Source organism: Equus przewalskii, chromosome 29 (genome assembly GCF_037783145.1).
Source record: "Equus przewalskii isolate Varuska chromosome 29, EquPr2, whole genome shotgun sequence".
In the NCBI taxonomy this organism is placed as follows: domain Eukaryota; kingdom Metazoa; phylum Chordata; class Mammalia; order Perissodactyla; family Equidae; genus Equus; species Equus przewalskii.
In genome coordinates, this window is record NC_091859.1 from 22261467 (window position 1) to 22281783 (window position 20317).

Consider the following 20317-nt stretch of genomic DNA (forward strand, 5'->3'; position numbering starts at 1 on the left):
CCTAAGAGTTATAAACCATTCCTCTCTTATACCAGACACTCCAGCAAAGAGCTCAGCTTCAGCAGACTGGTATCCATTTTTCTGTATTAGCTTCCTGAGGATCAAGCCACATGGATTCTGTTAGCTTTTTGGTCCAGAGATCCATAGCTAGGAACAAAGTAGCAGCTGCTCCCTGTGAAAGGTCGTAGTCCTCTTGAGGCCTGTGCAGGCCAGTCAATGACAAGGGGATGCTTAGGATCCCCTTAACCTGAGGCTAGAGCTCTTGCCTATGGCGTAACGCCCAGGAATTCTGTCACATTCACTGCCAAAGTGATAATTACCCAAAGAAATAGGTGCTGCTTCTAGAAGATGTAGAATGAATCTATTGGAAATGAATAGAAAAATAGGATGGAGGGTTCAGCAGTTCCTAACATGCTGTTGTATTGGAAATGTCTCCAAGTCTAATTCTAAATTTCTGCTTTAAACAAGTATTTGGGATGTGTATTCTAAGTAACTTTACCAAATTCTAAGTAACTTTACCAAATTCTAAGTAATTAAGCAGTTATTTATATGTCATATAAGCGTATATACCTCGTACACTCACATGTCCTCTGTTCCTCAGGCTGGTGAAAACTTTAGTGGCTGATGCTCCTCTCACTGCAGTAGATTTCATGCCCGATGGAGCCACATTGGCGATTGGATCTTCCCGTGGGAAAATATATCAGTATGATTTAAGGACGTTGAAATCACCCGTTAAAACCATCAGTGCTCACAAGACATCTGTGCAGTGTATAGCATTTCAGTACTCCACTCCTCTTTCTAAGGTAGGGTATTTTCTTTCTTTTCGGCATTTTTTGTTTTATTAAATAAATCTAGCTCAGAATGTGGATATCATATGTTGTCAATCACACAGTGTAGTTTTGCTTTCTAATCATTTTTATATGAAAGCATTTAAAAAATTTTAATACAAAGCCATTTGATACTTAATTTTAAAACCATTTTTTTTCACACTTAATTCTTATATTTCTCTCTCTTCAAACATGTTTTAAAAGACTTTTTTGGTTCAGAGGGAAACTCTCAGATCCACTAGCAAGCTTAAGATTTGTAAGGGAAAAAATATATATTTTTTTAACCTAACAGGGAATTTATAAAATATTAATGTATAGTATGGAGCATTAGAAACCTGAGCTTTTAAATATTCCATTACATTTCAGTCAAGTTTAAATAAAGGCTGTTCAACTAAGCCCACAGCTGTGAGCAAACGAAGCGTTAATGTGAACGCCGCTAGTGGAGGAGTTCCGAATTCCGGAATTGTCAGAGAAGTGAGCACCCCTTCCATTGCCACGGTTCTGCCACAGCCCATGACAACCGTTGTGGGGAAAGGAACAGTTGCTGTTCAAGACAAAGCAGGTAAACGTTGCTTGTATATAGTATTCGGAGTTTCCCCTTCCAAGTACTTATCATTAGCACTTTCTTCTAGTGTCCAGAACTCAAATTCATTTGAGTATTTAGGTAAAATTATTAGTAGATAGTGAAAATTGAAGAAGCGAAAATTCTAACTTTAGCTATAAATTTTTTTAAGTAAATGAAAGATATTTCACTTATTCTGTTTAGCTAAAGTTCTGTTGTAAGAAATACTGATTATCTTAAAAATGGGATAATGCCAATTTAGAAATTGTTCATCCTTAATGCCACTACAGACTGGATGACTTTCCATTGTGTCTTCCGATTAATCAGTAGAGAATGTGAAACTTTGATGGTGCTATTATGATTCCATCTCTGAGTTAAAAAAAAAGAAAACTATTAATGACTTCTTTTATTTCACAATTCAGAATGGAAAGCGAGTCAAGTGATGAGTTTTAAGTGCTGGATAGTGCCTGGCACATATTAAGCAGAATATTGGTTGTTTGTTAAAATAAAATAATGAAATAAACATAAATGAAAATATTGCAGTTTTTAAATAATTTCTTCTGCTCTGATAATCATGTTGATGAAACTACTCTTAAAGAATTCATTTAGACTTTGTGAAGGTATATATGATAAGCTTCCTCATACTTATTGTAGAAAATATTGTTTGCGACAATAAGGATCATATTCCTTAAATTCCTGAAAACCTTTTTGTTTTTATTTTAAGAAATTATGCTATACTGTCAACTTGCGACATATTTTTAAAAGTCTACATGGTATATGTAGATATTTCCAAAATAGTCTCATTAGAAATGGATGTATCCATGTCTTTTTTAATTTTCAGGACAAGTACTTGACTTGGACAAAAATGTGTTTTGGTGCCTTCTCAGTGAGTGAGTTTACTATTTCCAAGTAGAAGGAAAAGTAATTTGTTAGACTTGATAGTGTGAAATAGTTTTTTAAAAATAATAAGTATATTCACTGTAAATTTTCTGTGAATATCTACATCATCCTTACAGAAAAATCATTACATACTATGTAGAAAAGTAATTAGGTTCTTCAGAACTCCTGGAAACAAATAGTGTTACTCTCTATTTAAAAGAAGAAATTCTTTTTGAAATATAACTTTAAGTAATGTTTGCCAAGGTGTTGAATTAACTGTATTATGAAATTGTCATTATTTTAAAAAATTATTTTATTTTCATGGTATTAATTTTATTCATAACTTTCAAAAATTAAATGAAAGAAAGATTCTGTCATTTACTGTAAATTTTTTGAAGCCTCCCTGTTATTCATTTAGTCTTTATCAAGGAAGCTCATGCATAACGATGACAGCATTAATTAGAAAATGGAAGACTTGGGTGTTCAGGGTCACTGATTAATGATAACTTTTGGCTGATGAGCAAAGTTTCTGGCAAAATGAATGTTTACTGTGCACCCACAAAGAGTTAGACATTTTGTTTATTTTATTTTGAAATAATTGCAAACTTATAAAAAAGTTTCAATAGTTGTACAAAGAACTCCTGAGTTCTAATACCCTTTAGCAGGTTCACCATTTTATAAATTTTGTAAAATTTATAAATTCCCCATTTTTGCCACATTTGCTTCATCATTTTCTCTCTCTCCATACACACACACACATACACACATGCACGTGTGCGTGCACATGTACCTTCCCCGCCTCTGAAACATTGAGAGTACGTTAGACTTAAGTCTCAGGGCTTTCACTTCCTATTAGGGTGACATTGGGCAGTTTTCTTAACCACTCTGAATCTCATTTTTCTCTTCCATTTATAATACTTAACGTTTAGCATTACTGTGAAAATCAGGGAAAATGTATCGAAAGTGCCTGGCACGTTGTAGGCACTTTGTAAATTATGCTATTGCTAATATTGTCATCATGATTATGATTATCACTATTACTATTATTTTAAGCTTCATGTAAAATAAGTCTAAAGTTTGAAAAAAAATTCATGTTTCTTCTACTGAAGGCGTCCTGATTTAGTTATTGAAAAGAGCCTCTGCAGACTTGTTGCTAGCACTTATTTTCAGTAGGAAACATTTATTTAAGAAGTAAAAAATTAAGGCTTTAGCAGTATTTTAAATGATATCAAATTTCTGTTTCCTAAAGTTCCAGAGGCTAAAGTTATGCATTCAGACAGGTTAGGGACCTGGTAAAAAGAGAGGAAATTTCTTCTATAAAACAGTTTAACTCTTAGTCTTAGTGTAAACACCCTTCCATGATGGTGATATACAAATGTTTGGTTCTATTTTAACTTTCTATCAGGTGTTATCAGAAAAATTTATTTCATTAGCCAGGCTTGGACATTTTTGGATATACTGGCTGTTCTTTGTTTTTTTCCCAGGCTTTTCAGTTTTTATTTTGGAAATAAATGACAAAACACTTTTTAAAATGTAGTGCTGTAACATGCTACCGATTGAATTGCCAGACTTTCATCAAAGCTCTTGAATCTCTAGAACTCAGTCTTTAACCCAAAAATGAGCAAGAAGCTACTGAGCCTGCAGAGTTCATCTGACAAAGTCCCTGGCCTAAAGGCATGCCTCCACTCTGACTGAGAATAAACTGCTGCCTGCCTCCTTAGGATATCTACTTTCCTATTCTTTATGAGTTTGGTATTCCGTTTTCCTTCCTCTTAGTAAACTTTCATGAGGTTAGTGAAGTCATTTGAGGTTGATAATGCTGAGAGCAATGTTAAGCTCCCACTGTTAGTGAAGAAAAAACAGAAGGGGAAAAAGAGATGTCCATTCACTGCAAGCTGAGAAAAGGAACTGGCATTACTTGATGCTGCTATATGTTAGGCATTGTGTGATACACCTTACAGGCTTTTAAAAAATCGTTTGTAGGTGATCATAAGAGTGAGTCAGTCAGTAACAAAAATAAGTTGTGGTCAGTATACTTTGTTTAAGACGGAGGCAAAATAAGTTATTTTAGAAAAGTTCCATCAAAATGGCTGGTGGTGTTATATGGATAAATAAGTTAATTGGCTTTTGAGGAGCCCTTCATTCCATGCAAATGTTAACTAAGCTATTGTTGTATTCTGCTTTCTTGTCCTCATGCTTGCAGTGTTAATATTACCAATAATGTGGGTAATGCATTAATTTTTGGAACCTAGCTTCTGATAAATTTATTTAGATGTAGTAACACTTATTTTTATATCTAATTCCTATCAGGTTTGCCTCGAAGCATAAATACAGATATTTTAACTAAGGAAACAGACAGTGGAAAAAATCAGGATTTCTCTAGCTTTGATGATACTGGAAAAAGTAGTTTAGGTGACATGTTCTCACCTATCAGAGATGGTAAGTCTGTTCAGATCAGAGGATCATGTTCTCTTGCTGGTAGTCATTACATTTTTATTATGGCTAAAAGATATGGGTAATATCTTCAGTCTAACTCTATTCATGACAGTTTGCTTAATTTTGTCAATCCCCGGGGTGGTATCTTTTCCTTTGCCCTGATATTTCAAATGTTATCATTCCAAAATATGTGCTGGTAATTTTCACATGGGAACTCTGCAAATAGCTCTCAAGTTAGCATTTTAATTTCCACAGAAGTTTTGCCTCCATAGGCAGTCTTTTACTTCTATCTACTTGTAAATAGATCTTCCAAAATTCTTGTATGATTTTGAAAGGCAAAAAAATATCTTCCTAACTTAAAAAAATTTGTTTCTTTGATTATTAGTATTTAATTGGTATTTATTAAGTGTTTTCTTGGAGAAACATGGCTAGGTGATAGATTGCCTCATCTTTTACACTAATTATATGTGGAAGTACCATACACTCACACACATTCTCTGCTTTGCTAGTAGATTGTTGCCATTAAAAAGAAGAAAAACCCAAACTTGGCCAGCTTAATAACTGGAAACATTATATCTCATTGTTCTTCACACTGTATGAACTAGGTGTGGGGTTTGGCTGTGCTTTTTGGTACTATTGTTCGTGCCGTTTTCCTTAATGGGCTAGTCTCACTGTTCATAGCAGTATTGTCAACAATATGGTAAATTTCTAGAGGATATTTTGGCAGACTTAAATATTCATACTTTTTGGCCAGTTTACTAAGAAAATTTTCAGAGAAGGTGAATGGTACAGAATTATTAGGTACAGAATTATTAGGTGACAGTACAGAATTATTGAGTGTCTTCTGCCTTTACCCCATCCTGAAAATCACTGCTAAAATTGCTTGGTCAGATTCCCCAGTCTTCAACCTAATGAAAGAGGAAGGATTCCTTTCATTCAGGATGAAGAGAGGTCAGGCTACATAGTTAAAGAGTAAGTAGAGGAAAGATGTGAGCAAAGGAGGGAAAAGTGGCTTGGGCTGGATTGAGAAAGGTTTTGGAGGTTGGTACCCAGTTGGGGAGCTTGGCTTAGGAGAAGCCTGGAGTAACTTGTGGACTGAATGGTGTAGGAAGGGGCTTTTTGGAAGTGTTTGAGTTATAAATGAAATCTTCTTTAATTGTTTTTAGGAGAAATGAATAAAGGATAGAAATTCTTCTTTAATTACTTTTGCTATTTTTAAAAGTAGGATTAGAATTTGAACCATATGCCCTTCATTTATTAGAGTTTCATGTTATTGATAAGGAAGAAACATGAATGCTAAATATAGTATTGGTTTTCATAGTCAAGAGATTTGTGTTTTAATCTCAAGGATGCAACTCTACTTAGATAAAAGGCTTAACCTTTTGTGCCTCAATTTCTTCATCTTTTAAACAAGAATATGTCTGTTTTTGTTAAGAGAAAACTAATAACTTCTAAAAATGTGTGGTGCTGTGCACTGGCTAGATGTGTATACACATGCAGAGAGATGGACAGATGGATGTATGGATGGGTGAATGATAGTCCTACTAATATGATAATAATGTATGGTAATTTGTTGGCCGTTTGAATTTCTGGTGAATTTTTTTGACCTTTGCCCATTTTTCTATTAATCTGTTAAAAGGGAGTCAAACAATTTTTGGTCGTTAATTGGTAAATGAATAATATTACAGTACTGAAATATTCTCATATGTATTCTACCATTGAAATAAATATTAATAAAACCTTATGTTTTTTATAACATGGTATTGCTTGCAAAATATGTTTACATTATTTCAGTTGTTCCTCAAAACAATCTTGTGAAATGGTCAGGGCATACTCCCCATTATATAGATGCAGAAACTGAAGCTTAATTGTAGTAAAGTCTTGTCCAAGGTCACAAAGCTTTTAAGTGGTATAGGCGGAACTGGATTACAGATCTCTGCAGCCTACTCCAGTGCTTTTTCTAGTGTACTTTTCTGTGTCGTTAAGTGACTCTATGCCATAGAATTCTTTTTGTATTTGCATCTATGTATGAAGCTAAAAAAATAAAAAGGAAGTTTATATGAGTACTAGCTTTAACTTCCCTAGAGATTTTCCTTCTTAAAATCGTTAGTCTCTGTACTCTTTAGGAGTTTAATAGGAAACTTAAGTTGCTATGGCTTCTTTTTCACTATTTCTAAAATTTGTTTTTCTAATTTTGTTATAGATGCTGTAGTTAACAAGGGAGGTGATGAGTCCGTAGGCAAAGGAGATGGTAAGAACTATTGAGAAATATTTTTATGAAAATTAAAAGTGGTGTTGTGTTATTTATTGCTGTGTAACAAATTACCCCAACATTTTGAAGCTTAAAAGAACAAACGTTTATCATCTCACAATTGTGGCTTAAGAATCCAATCATGACGTAGCTGGGTGTGTCTGGCTTCAGGTCTCTCTTGATGCTTTAATCAGGGTGTCAAGAGGGCTGCAGTCATCTCAGGGCTTGACTGGGCAAGGATCTGCTTCCAAGCTCATTCATGTGGCCATTGGCCAAAGACACCAGTTCCTTCCCGTGTGGGCCCCTACAGGGCAGTGGACGACATGGCAGCTGGCTTCCCTCAGAGCTGGTGAGCAAGAGAGTGAGAGAGGGCACTCAGATGGAAGCCACAGTGTTTGTAACCTTATCTTGGAAGTGAAAGCCCACCGCTCTTGCTATATTCTCTTTGTTAGAATCAAGTCACCACTAGGTCCATCCCACAGTCGAAGGCCAGATTACACGAGTGCGTGGATCCATGCCAGAAGGCAGGGACGCTTAGGAGCCATCTTAGAGGCTGCCTGCCAAGATCTACTGCAGGTCTACCACATTAACAGTCTTCAGTTACCAAAAACTAATATCGACTGAAATGTTCATTGTGTTTTGCAGTTTTCAAAATATTTTCATATACAATATCTCTTTTAACTCTCACCACTCAGGGAGATAGATATCATTCACATTCATAGATCAGGAAACAGTCACAGAGCTTTATGACTTTTGCCCAAAAATACACATCAAGTAAGGGGTAGAGCTGACAAATGAACCTATCTTCTAAATCCAAATCACATGTCTTTCTACCGTATTGACCTGTCTGTCGTGTTATGTTCTTTTCTTAAATATGCAAGATTGGGGAACATCATATGCAAATGCTGTTTTTTCTCTTCTTTTTCAGGCCTTGACTTTTTACCACAGTTGAACTCAGTGTTTCCTCCAAGAAAAAATCCAGTAGCTTCCAGTGCTGCAATACTGCATTCTAGTCCTCTGAATGTCTTTTTGGGCTCTCCAGGGAAAGAAGAAAATGAAAATCATGATCTGACAGCTGAATCTAAGAAAATCTATCTGGGTAAACAGGAACCTAAGGACTCCTTCAAACAGGTACCTGCCTGAAAATGATACTGAACTCACTGTGTGTGTTTATCACTAGCAAGAATAAGGGAGCTCATCACTGGAGAGCCGGCAGCTGCCAGTGGGTGTGTCCTAATTATTGACAGTTCTGGGCACTTACTAGGTAGAAAAATCTTCTTAAATCTTTATGTCACATGTTAAAAACTAAAGGGTACTTTTGAAATCTTTCTTTGGATATTTTGGAAGTAATAGCAGATGTAAACTTATACTGTCTTTTTCTAAGACAAGATACTTGATTTAACTTTGTAAGAATATTTTATACCTGAATTCTTTTAAAATGTGTTTCTATTGCAACAGAAAGCACCAATTTGGTGGTCAAGTCATCTACCCTAAGCCTTAGAGCAAACTGATGGTGCTAAGAATGTAATTCATCATCATTACTTCAGCTATAGTATAGTATCCAATGTAGAAGTGGTTTTTTTGCTTGTGATTGCCATTTTAAATGATATTCAGCACCAGATGCTTAGTAAATCAGCTTTTCCTCATCTTGTTATCATTGAAGTTGTTTTTGATTAGTAAATTTGATTTATTTTGGGACTAGTCCTAGCAATTTCTTTTTCTCCTTCTATGTCCCTTCCTATTCTTTTGTTCCCTGACCCTACCTACTGGGACAAAAGAGAAAAGCAAGTGTAAATTATATGGACAATATGGATAAAACCAGAATTTATATATTAATTGTTTATTTAAAATGTGAAGTTTGCACAGTTGATCTCTGGTGCTGAAACTGGAAATCTGAATACCTCTCCATCATCTAATCAAACGAGAAGTCCTGAGAAATTTGAAAAGCCGGAGAAAGAAATTGAAGCCCAGTTAATACATGAAGCCCCGGTCAATGGATCCTCAACTCCAAGTGAGTACATAACACTTCCTGATGTTTGAAAGTGTTAAGTTGAAAACTCCCACTATTAACTTGAAAAGGATAAATAGGGTGATCATGGACTGAAAAAGTTCAAGGAGTTTAAAATTTATGACACTTCTCTAGTGTAACTCTCTTACTGAAAGACAATAAAATGTGTATGAATGGTTAAATTCAACCATGTTGATTTGATATTCTTTTGGTGTGAATTTCATTTTCAGTCTAATTTGTAAGTGTCTTGATCTAATATGGTACAGATAGGAATATAATGTAGGACCCTTTGAAAATGGGTCATTAACTACTTGAGATTATCTCTTTTTTTTTCATTGAAGTCCTAACCATAGAGTTCATGCAACCCACCCTAAAAACTTGATCACATTTAAAGGGATGTTAGTATTAGGTTCAGCTCTGTTGTCTACCATTCAAAGCAACTCTTTGTATAGAAGCAACTCTTTTTATAGACATCTGTAGTTGACTTTAGGTTTTCCATGGATATATTGTGTTAGCTTAAACTCTGGGGCTTTGCCTGTAGCACTACTTTACTGCTGTACTCCTTCTGTTTGTTTTTAATAGTCTTGGTTTATCTAGTTTGTGGTGCAGCTTGTCACATTCATCTTTTATAAGAGGAAATGGTTTGGAGATTCTTCAAGATTAATCCCTCTGTCGTATGTTATTACATTAGACAGTTGGCAGTTTATATATATAGATAGATGACTATTAGAAATTATGTCATAGAAAGTTTCTAAGATTTGTATTCCAGACTGAATTTTTCTAAATGTCACAGGAACACTGTTCTTTACCAGTTTTTCAAGTTTTCTCATGCCAAATCTTATTTAGAAATGTTTGATGTCTCTTAGTCCAAGTTGACTATTAATATTTTCCTCATTTTTTATTTTAGATCCAAAGATAGCATCCTCTGTCAGTGCTGGAGTTGCCAGTTCACTATCAGAAAAAATAGCTGATACTATTGGAAATAATCGGCCAAATGCACCATTGACATCTGTTCAAATCCGTTTTATTCAGAACATGATACAGGAAACATTGGATGACTTTAGGTAGTCATTGTGAAATTCCTCTTTCTACCTAGAATTTTACTGTTTTTTTTTTATTAGATGTAAAACTAGAACTGTAAGTAGTGTTGGTGGTTTACTGCTTTTGCCTAGATTCTGGTGTCCATAAAACCATAGAAAACATTATGAGTTTTGTTGATCTTGATGTACTGAATTTATTGAATATCAGCCAGGAAAAGGCACATTTGCCGAGGGCAATTATTAGATAACTTGGCAGGACAGTCTAGCAGGCAGGCTGCCATTGTGAATTTTGTAATCATCAAAATTTGGACAGATTCTGGTAAGCTCAAGTGGGATTCTTATATACAGTATTTATAGATCTTATATTATAGATAAGTATGCTATGTGCAGTAATGTAGTAAAGAAAAATATTTTTTAAAGGAGTTCTGATTACTTTCAGATAGAATACATCATAATGTAATACTTAATTTAAAAATATTCTTGCCCAGATCTACCCTTGGCTTCTCATCCTTTGGATTTTGAACAGTGTGAGAATGCTGCTTCCTTTTACTTATCTCAATATACTTTGGAAGCTATTTTCAATTGTTAGAATCTTTTTTTTCCCTTTCTGATCTATATTTACTTAGTATTCTAGCTCAGATTTGGATTATTGTGAACAAGAATGTTGGAGAAGAAACACAGTTTTTGTTGGTGCATGTTTCTTTTTAATGTTAAAAATGCTTCAATATATATATTTTTAAGGGTTAACAAATAAATTTTTAAGGAAAAATCATCGTTTTGGCATTTGCGCTGTGCCTAGTATATGTACTAGATAGTAAGGGTGCAAAAAGGAATGATCTGTCCGCAAAGGCCTTATGATTTAATTGGGATTGGTACAGTGTCCTGCCATGGTGTGTGTTTCTTTAATGTGGATTAATTCACTTGTGATTGGTAAATAGGGGAATGATGACAATGTGATGAGGAGATTTTGTTGCTTCATGTAACAGCAGCCAAAACAGTGTCCATCTCTTCCTTTTCCCTTCCTCTTAACTTGGTTTGGCTGTCTGCCTTGTGTTAGGAAGTACTAATTTTGTGATTATTCCCCATCTTTGCACATTTTATCCTTGCCTCCATGCTTGACACCCCCAATCCTTCCTTCTATCTTCTTTCCCCTTTTATCAAATGAGTCACTTTTTTTAAGGTAAAGACTTTTATTATTTAATATTTAAACTATGCCGGTATTTTTATTAGAATTTGTTTTTGTTAGTGCCTTGGTTACAGAGTTGCATAAATTTTAAGTGTCACAATCTTTTTTCTTTAAGTCCTGTTATTTTCTTTTCTCTTAACTTTCTTTTTATTGGTTTTATTGTGATAAGAACGCTTAACGTGAGATCTACCCTTTTAATAGACTTTTAATTGTACAATACAGTATTCTTAACTATAAGTACAATGTTGTACAGCAGATCTCTCCAACGTGTTCTTTTTGTATAACTGAAATTTTATACTCGTTGATTAACAATTCCGTTTTCCCTTCTCCCCAACCCCTGACACCCGTAATTCTGTTCTTTGCTTCCATGAGTTTGACTGTTTTAGATATCTCACGTAAGTGGAATCACGTAGTATTTGTTCTTCTGTGACTGGCTTATTTTACTTAGCCTTGTGTCCTCCAGGTTTATCCATGTTGTCACTTATTGCAAGATTTCCTTCTTTTTTAAGGCTGAATAATACTCCATTATGTATATACCATATTTTAAAAATCTGATTCTGTTAATTTCAATGCACAGTTTTAAAGAAAACAAGGTTTTCAGGAATACATATATATGACAAAATAGCAGAATTGTCTGGATACAACTGACTATAATATGTGGATAAAGCAATGTTGGAAACACAGAAAGGGAGCCGTTCTTCTGCTGGGGCAGAGTTAGAAAGATATCGCTGCCCTGCCTCAGCTTTCAGCTGCCTTGCATGCCTGTACCTGGGGAGTTGGGGTACAGGGGGCCTGCAGAGGTCTCTCTGAGCTCTTCCGCCCCTCTGTCAACAATAGGCAGTCTCTTCTTGGGACTCAGTGAGGACTCAGAATGGCTCAGAAGATCTCTGTAAATCCACCTGCCCTGACCTCAGGTCTTGCACAGCTGCGCCTTACAGTGGACGGACAGAAGAGGGTGTTGAGGGGCCATGAGCTGTTCTCCCTCAGCTCTGGCGGCTGCCTTCTCCACGGGGGCCTGAAGTGCTTCGGAGGGCTTACTCTCAGTTCTCCTCCCCTGCCCTGAGTCTTCACCAGGCTCTGTGCATCTGTGCCTTGGGGAGTGGGGGTGGGGAGTGGGAGTGGGATGGGGTTTCTCTCAGCCCTCCTGTTCTGCCTCTGAACTTTTACATAAGCAATGAATGAAGGCCTGTGGGGCAAAGTTGGTGGGTGAACGGAGATTTCTTTGTGACTGGGACTCTTTGGGATTCTAAACTGTTGTTCTAGTCTTCACTTGGCCTTTAAAAATCTGTAAAAATTTCAAGTAGTTCTTAACCCTATCCATGGCAGCTTTCTTCCCCCACTGCTCTGTCAGGGATGAAAGCAGTCATGGGGCTCTCTTCTCCTAGGAGGACTCATCATTTTCTGGATTTTAGTTAGTTTAGGTTTCTTTGCAATCTCAAAGTTGAATTTAAAAGTGTGTGCTTTTATAGATTCTCTGGCTCGTTCTCGTTAGGGTTGGAGAGATTACATCTTAAGTGGAAGTCTGTGGGTCTATTCCTGTTATCTTTCAAGAAGACCTAAGTTTCTTCTGACAGGTAGATCACTTTGATCCTGTACTTGCTGGGTTTCAGGTCTTCTTAGGGCCAGTTTATTTCTGGTTTGCCTTTATTCCTAAGGTTTTGTCTGTGCCCTTCTAGGATCTCAGCTGAATGTCTGGAGTATTCACCAGGCCTTTTTGCCTTGGTGGGTCCTGAAATTTAACCTCCATTTCCCCAGCATCTCAAGGCTGCCGAAATCTGTCTCTACTCTTTAGCTGCTACTTTATTTTTGGTTTCCTGTCATCTAGCCCTGTGTGAGCATTGCTTAGGAGCCAACAGATGTCTCGAGGGGAAATTGCAATTTCAGATTTACTTTTCTGCAGCTTCCCCGTTTTCAGGATCTTGGACCTGGCAGCCTTGGCTGCCTTGGCGGTCCCAAACTCTAAGACTCCCCGACCCAGTGAGACTCTCAAGTTCTAGCGCTGTGTTTTCAGCTCAGCCTCTTTTCTCACACTGTGGAATCAGCACATCCCCCAGAGGGAAAAGCAGAGGTAAACGTGGGGCTTACCTCATAGATTTCCCTTCTTTGCAAGACCTCGGCCCCTCAGATCCTGGCTACCTTAGTGGTTCTCTGATTCCTTCAACTTTAATACAGCTTCTGTCATAACTGAAAGCAGAAGAGAAAATTTTTTTAATAGACCCTTATATTTGCAATGGAAAAAATGAGGTTCCTTAGGAGTAAATGTAACCAAAGATGGTAAAAGATCTTTATAGAAAAACATTAAAAAAATTTATTAGAAAGCATTAACACTTAAATAAATGGAAAGATGTTATGAAGATGTCAGTTCCTCTAAATTGGTCTATAGATTGAATGCAATTCCAATCAAATCCCAACTGGGTTTTTGGGAAGAAGATGATGGGATAATTCCAAAATGTATATGAAAGAAGAAATGATCTGGGAATAACCAAGAGACTTTATGGAAGAATAGGTTGAAGGGGACTTGTTTGTCAGATGGATAAGCTTAATTATTAAGCTATAATTAAAATAGTGTAGCATTAGCATGGGGTGGACAAATTGCCCAAAGCAATCAAATAGACCAGAAAGAAACCTATGCATATATGGAAATGTGATGTACGAGAGGAAAAGTATGGATCCCTATTCCATGCTATTAAAAAAGTCAGAGTTTAAATGTAAAGGGAAAAAGTTTAGGCATCGTAAGAGAATTTATATATGACTTCCGAGTAGGGAAGTTATTAAAAAATAGGAGGATACACTATCTATAAAAATAGATTGGTAAATTTGACCGCATTTTTCGGTTAGTAAATTTGAGAATACTAATAAGATCTGTTCATCACAAGACACCATTAACGATGTAAAGGGGAAAAAAGTCTGCAGTACTTGAATAACCAGCAAAGGATTAGGTTATGTAAAGAACTCATAGATAAATAAGAAAAAAAGACATTCAATAGAAAAATAGTTAAAAGACACTGAAAGATATTTCACAGAAGAGGAATGGTATATGAACATAAGGAAAGATGCTCAACCCTGTGATTAATCAGAGAATTGAAAATGTAGTGCAGTGCCATTTCACACCCGTTCGATGAGAAAATACTGTACGAAGTCTGGCAACACCAAGTCTTGGTGTGGATATAGAGCAAGAGGAACTCTGTTATACTGATGATGAGCATGTCTATTGATACTACCACTTCGGAAAACACTTTGTATTGTTTTGTAAAACTAAAGAAGTATACGTCTGGATCATACCTATAACTCAGCATCTACAGAAATTGGCACATATAGGTTGGGAGATATATCCATGATTGCTTATAAAAACATTGTTATAATAAAAACTTTAAAACAATCCAGATGTTAACTGACAGGAAATCGTATACACCAGTATAAGTCAGTGTGTTACAGATATATAGAACATGAATCTTGAAAACATGATATTTGATTATTTTTTAAATGTACACTACTCAAAACTACATAGGGTGTGGTCCCCTTTTTATAATGCTCAAAAGCAAGTACAGCAAAAATATATTGAGTACAGATTCCGTGTTATACAAATGTGTTTTTTTAAATTGAATTCATAATAGTTTACAACATTCTGAAGTTTCAGTTGTCCATTATTTCTTGTCCGTCACCGTAGAAGTGCTCCCCTTCAGTCCCTGTGCCCACCCCCAGCCCCCTTCTCCTGGTAACCGCTCAACTGTTCTCTTTGTGTGTTTGTTTATATTCCACATATGAGTGAAATGATACAGTGTTTTTCTTTGTCTGGCTTATTTTGCTTAACATAATACCCTCCAGGTCCATCTATGTTGTGAATGGGATGATTTTGTCTTTTTTTTGTGACTAAATAGTATTCTATCATGTATATATATATATATATATATATACACACACACACACCACATCTTCTCTATCCAGTCATCAGTCGGGCACTTGGGTTGCTTCCACATCTTGGTTATTGTGGATAATGCTGCAGTGAACATAGGGGTGTGTAAGTCTCTTAGGATTGTTGATTTGAACATCGTTTCATATGCCTGTTGGCCATCTGTATATCTTCTTTGGAAAAATGTCTGTTCATATCCTCTGCCCATTTTTTGATTGAGTTGTTTGTTTTTTTGTTGTTCAGTTGTGAGTTCATTATATATTAAGGAAATTAACCCCTTGTTGGATATATGATTTTCAAATATTATCTCAGAATTTGGTGGATTGTCTTTTTGTTCTGATCTTGGTTTCCTTTGCCTTGCAGAAGCTCTTTAGTCTGATGAAGTCCCACTTGTTTATTTTTTCTCTTGTTTCCTTTGTCCAAGAAGACATGGTATTTGAAAAGATCCTTTTAAGATCGGTGTCAAAGAGTGTGCTACCTATATTTTCTTCCAGAAGTTTTATGGTTTCAGTTCTTACCTTCAAATCTTTGATCCATTTTCAGTTTATTTTTATGTATGGCATAAGATGATGGTCTGCTTTCCTTCTTTTGCCTGTGGCTGTCCAGTTTTCCAAACACTATTATTGAAGAGACTATCTTTTCTCCATTGTATATTCTTAGCTCCTTTGTCGAAGATTAGCTGCCCATAGATGTGTGGTTTATTTCTGGGCTTTCAATTCTGTTCCATTGATCTGTGTGCCTGTTTTTGTACCAGTACCATGCTGGTTTTATTACTATAGCTTTGTAGTACATTTTGAAGTCAGGGATTGTGATGCCTCCAGCTTTATTGTTTTTCCACAGGATTGCTTTAGCTATTCGGGCTCTTTCGTTGCCTCCATATGAATTTTAGGATTCTTTGTTCTGTTTCTGTGAAGAATGTTATTGGGATTGCATTGAACCTGTAGATTGCTCTAGGTAGTATGGACATTTTAACTGTTTATTCTTCCAATGCGTGTGCCTGGAGTATCTTTCCATTTCTTCATATCATTATCGTGATCAACGCTTCCACCTGTCACTACTGGGTGGGGGTCAAGAGCTGCATATTCCAAGCACGCTGTAATCCACAGGACAGCTCCAGGTGCTGGTCTGGGGCGCCGCGCGTGGGGAGGAGCACTTTCTTTCTCCTGCATAATCTTGGGGGCTTCTTGCTCTGCCCTTGCTGTCTGCTCTCCTGGGGTGTTGGCTTGATGAAGACACCTCTGTGAAAGCTAGTCACATCTGTAGGGGCTTTCCCCCAGGCTGTGAGGGACCTTGGAGATCTGTGGTGGTCTGCAGAGGGCCACCACTCCCTCCCTGCTTTCCTCCCGGAGGCCACGCGCAGTCCCTAGGTTGCTGTCCTTCAGGGAGGAAGAGATGCATTCTCATACCTTGTTCCAATTCCTTAGGGCAGGGGTGGGGGCTCCAGCACCTCCACCTTCTGAGGTATGGCTGCGTGGGTCTCTCAGACATCTTTTGTGTTGTGTGGATGTCCTCTGTTGGAATGTGAATGTCCTTTTTGTTGTATCTTTGAGGGGAAAGTTTACAGGGAGGACTCACTCTGCCATGATGCTGATGTCACTGTATACAAATGTATTTTTTTTTTTTTTCAGCATTTGTTTGCTTAAACAAAATTCAGCAGAATAGTTACTTCTTTCTTGGTCTTCTCCCAAGAGTTAAGCAATGGAATCAGGCAGGAGCACACAGGAAGCTTCTATGATCTTGCTAGTTAGTGTTCCAGCTCATAAATTGTGTGATGGGTGACTGAATGTTTCTTTTATTGTTATACTTCATAATTTTCATGTATTCTTTTCTAGTCACGAATTAATTGTATTTTATTGAGTAACCTCTGTAATAACCACCCAAATAGCCCTTTTCCATTCTATTGGAAGTATTTTTTTAATAGCAAAAATATTGATAATAGTTAAAGCATTGTAACCTAGTGAATTATCTGAATTTCATTGTAGTATAAACATGTCTTTCCTTGATAATTTCTATATTCAGGAATGTAGTGTAGTGAGAGTTCTGGAGGCAGACAGCTTTGGTTTATATCCTGGCTCCACCATTTGCTGGTTCTATGACTTTGGATAAGTTATAACTGGTCTATGGATTATTTGCTTCATTGGTAAAACAGAGGTAATAATTGTATCTAGTTGTGAAGATTAAATAAGTTCTTACATTTAAAGTACAAGAAACAGTGCCTAGCATGTAGTAAATAAATGCTAGGTGCATTGGTATTTTTATTATTGTAATAATAATTATTAACATACAATAATTTGAAACCAAAGTTTAGCCAGTTTCTTGAATGATCTAGAAGTGGTAAAACTGTTATAATTCTAACAAGTATTTTATATTCTTCCCTAGAGAAGCATGCCATAGGGACATTGTGAATTTGCAAGTGGAGATGATTAAACAGTTTCATATGCAATTGGTATGTATGACAAATTTTGTTTTAAATGAGTGAGGAGTTGTGGATCTGAAAAATCCATTCAAGGACAATATATTTTTACTTAGTTATATCTATTTGCTAAATAAATAAACAGGGAGTTTTAGAAATTTACTAAGTAAAATAGATTTTAACTAGTCATTGTTCTTTTTAACCTATGATAGTTAAGGCTATTTTTTCACAGGTTTGTTTTTCATTTTGTTTTTTAGTAAGTAATCAAAAAGCTTCCCAAATGTGCAGATGTAAGCCTTTCAAATATATAAATTTCACCAGTGATCTTTCATTTATATTAATGAAGTCGTTTGGGTGGTTAAGTACAAGAAATATGATTCAGCTAAGTTAATTGAACATGAGAGAAATGATAGCTGAAAGTGTGTAAAACAGCTTGCCAAATAAATGTAAAATACCAATAATTTTAAAAGCATTTTTTCCTCTTTCTAGAATGAAATGCACTCTTTGTTGGAGAGATACTCAGTGAATGAAGGTTTAGTGGCTGAAATTGAAAGACTACGAGAAGAAAACAAAAGGCTACGGGCCCACTTTTGAAATTTCAGTGAATACCTTAATGTTTTGTAATTCGAGAAGTTTCTGGCAACACAGAACTACGTGAAATCAGTATTGTTTTCATGGCCTCTGGGAAAAAATTTTTTTTCAAGTAAAAGCGTGATGGAATTTTATACCAACCACTATTTCATCTTCTCTGACTGTCAAAAAATATTTATATTTTTATATTAAAAACTGTATAATGTCATCAAGTAGGAAACCAACAGGATCTTTATTTTCTGAAAGCTTTAGCTATACACTAAGTGCCCTTTTTCATAAGAGTAGAAAACTGTGCAAAAAAAGGTTATGTATGTTTTTTAATTTCCTTTTTTAACAGATATATTTTTGATTGACATTTGTCTTCCAAATTTTTTTGGATGTTTGAGGATTAAAGAGTTTGATATGCCTTCTATTTTTATGAAAGTAATTTTCAAATGGCAATTGGTATTTCTAAGCAGTTGACTAATAAAATACAAGGTTGGTTGGTAATTATTTTGTTAGCTTGATGAAGTCAAGTATGACTATTATTTATTACTTGTACATTTGATAAGACAATTTTTGGAATTTTGAATTGCACAGATTACATTATACCTATTGTGTTTATGTTACTGTATAATACTTCTGACAAATCTCTACTCCTGGTTGATTTTTTTTTAGTTAACTTCACTTTACCTATGATAACTTTTAAAAGTTTATAAGACTTAAGCAGAGCTGAATTTCTCATGATTATTTCATGAATTAATAAATACAAAATTATACAGTAAAGTTTCAGTCAACATGATTAACTTATAATCAGTGAAAATTTCATATTAGATACTACTACAGTATTATTACCTTGTTTTTTCCCAGATGAGAAGTGTGGATTATTTTGTTTTGTGGCCTGTATCATTAACTTTCTGTAATTCTTTGTGTGCTGTGTGTATTATTTTTATTGACCTTACCATAAAATTTAGGAAGGTTAATTGTCAAAAGAATTTATACCTCTGACAACAGGTGGATGTGTACATCTGCTTGTGTGATCTGCAGCTTCAGTGGTGTAAGACGAGGAGGGCTACTGGCGTGTTTACCTTCTTGTAGTCTCTTCTTCCAAAGAGTTAACTATACCTTGTATACCGCACTCCTGCCCCATTTTGACTTCTGAGATGAAAATATTTACTAAAATGAAAAAGAAATCTAGCTAGCTTACTAACTTTATGGTTTTCCAAAGCGATGGAAAATTTTAAGGCTATATTAAGTGTAAACATACTAATAATTACTTTTAAGAAATAAAAACAGAAATATTACCTTTTCCCAGAATATATTTGTACTGAAGCATAAAGGGGTGCTAATGTGATCTTTCTCCTGACAAATTATAAAAGCATTATGACTTGTAACAAGTTTCCTTATATATCATTATCGAACAGGTTTAGAAGACATATAAGTGTGTTTGCCTACATGCTGTATTTAGATCCATTATTATTTTCCTATTGCCTTTTTCTATACATGCACTTAACGTGTATTAAAAGAAGTGAGATAAATAAAACAATTTTAGTATCTTCATGTGTATAGACAAAACATTTTTGTCATGGAATTTAAAAGTAAATAAGTTCAAAAAATAAAATTTTTATATGATGAAAATGGGAAACCTGAAATTGAACTTCTGCCTCTGGCCAAGATGGAATACTAGAGATTGGATTTACCCATCTGAAATTTTGAAAATACACGAAAGATATGAAACAGTTTTCAAATATTAGACATTAGGCAGCACAGGACAGTGATCCCTGAGAAAGGGAAGCAAGGGAGACCCAAGACACTCAGTGAACCCCAAGAACAAGATAACTACACCAAAGCACATCATCATCCAGCTCCTTAAAACCGGTGACAAAGGAAAGTTCTTAAAGCAGCTAAGGTCAAAAGACACAGGAACAAAGATAGGAATGTCAGGGACAGTGGAGCAACATCTTTAAAGTACTGACAGAAAGAAACTCAACTTAGAGTTATATATACCCAGCAAAGATATCAAGAACAAAAATGAAATAAAAACTTTTTCAGACCTGAAAAGGCTGTAAGAATTCGTCATAAGCAGACTTGCCCTACAGGAAATGTCAAAGGATGCCTTTAGTCAGAAGGAAAATGGTACCAGATAGAAATCTGCTTCTATGCAAAGGAATGAACAGAACCAAAAATGGCGTGAACAAATGTAAGACTTTTTTCTTATTTTAAATTATCTTTAAA

The 20317-nt window shown here is 35.6% G+C and overlaps 1 protein-coding gene across 29 annotated transcripts in view; it reads left to right on the top strand.

Moving 5' to 3' along the window:
- The window catches only part of NEDD1 (NEDD1 gamma-tubulin ring complex targeting factor), a 46231-nt gene extending 26511 nt beyond the window's left edge, over positions 1-19720 (top strand). For 7 of the 29 annotated variants that reach the window (XM_008516611.2, XM_008516615.2, XM_070600516.1 and 4 more), the window contains 10 exons: positions 602-803; positions 1194-1389; positions 2231-2275; positions 4579-4707; positions 6908-6955; positions 7884-8086; positions 8813-8966; positions 9871-10027; positions 17479-17545; positions 18002-19720. In XM_008516611.2, coding sequence (XP_008514833.1) covers positions 602-803; positions 1194-1389; positions 2231-2275; positions 4579-4707; positions 6908-6955; positions 7884-8086; positions 8813-8966; positions 9871-10027; positions 17479-17545; positions 18002-18106 — 1306 coding nt within the window. In that variant the 3' untranslated portion in view covers positions 18107-19720. Of the gene's footprint in view, positions 1-601; positions 804-1193; positions 1492-2230; positions 2276-4578; positions 4708-6907; positions 6956-7883; positions 8087-8812; positions 8967-9870; positions 10028-17478; positions 17546-18001 lie in introns of all 29 variants that reach the window. The other 22 variants (XM_008516613.2, XM_070600518.1, XM_070600522.1 and 19 more) reach the window with 5 other exon arrangements.
- The last annotated feature ends 597 nt before the right edge of the window (positions 19721-20317 follow it).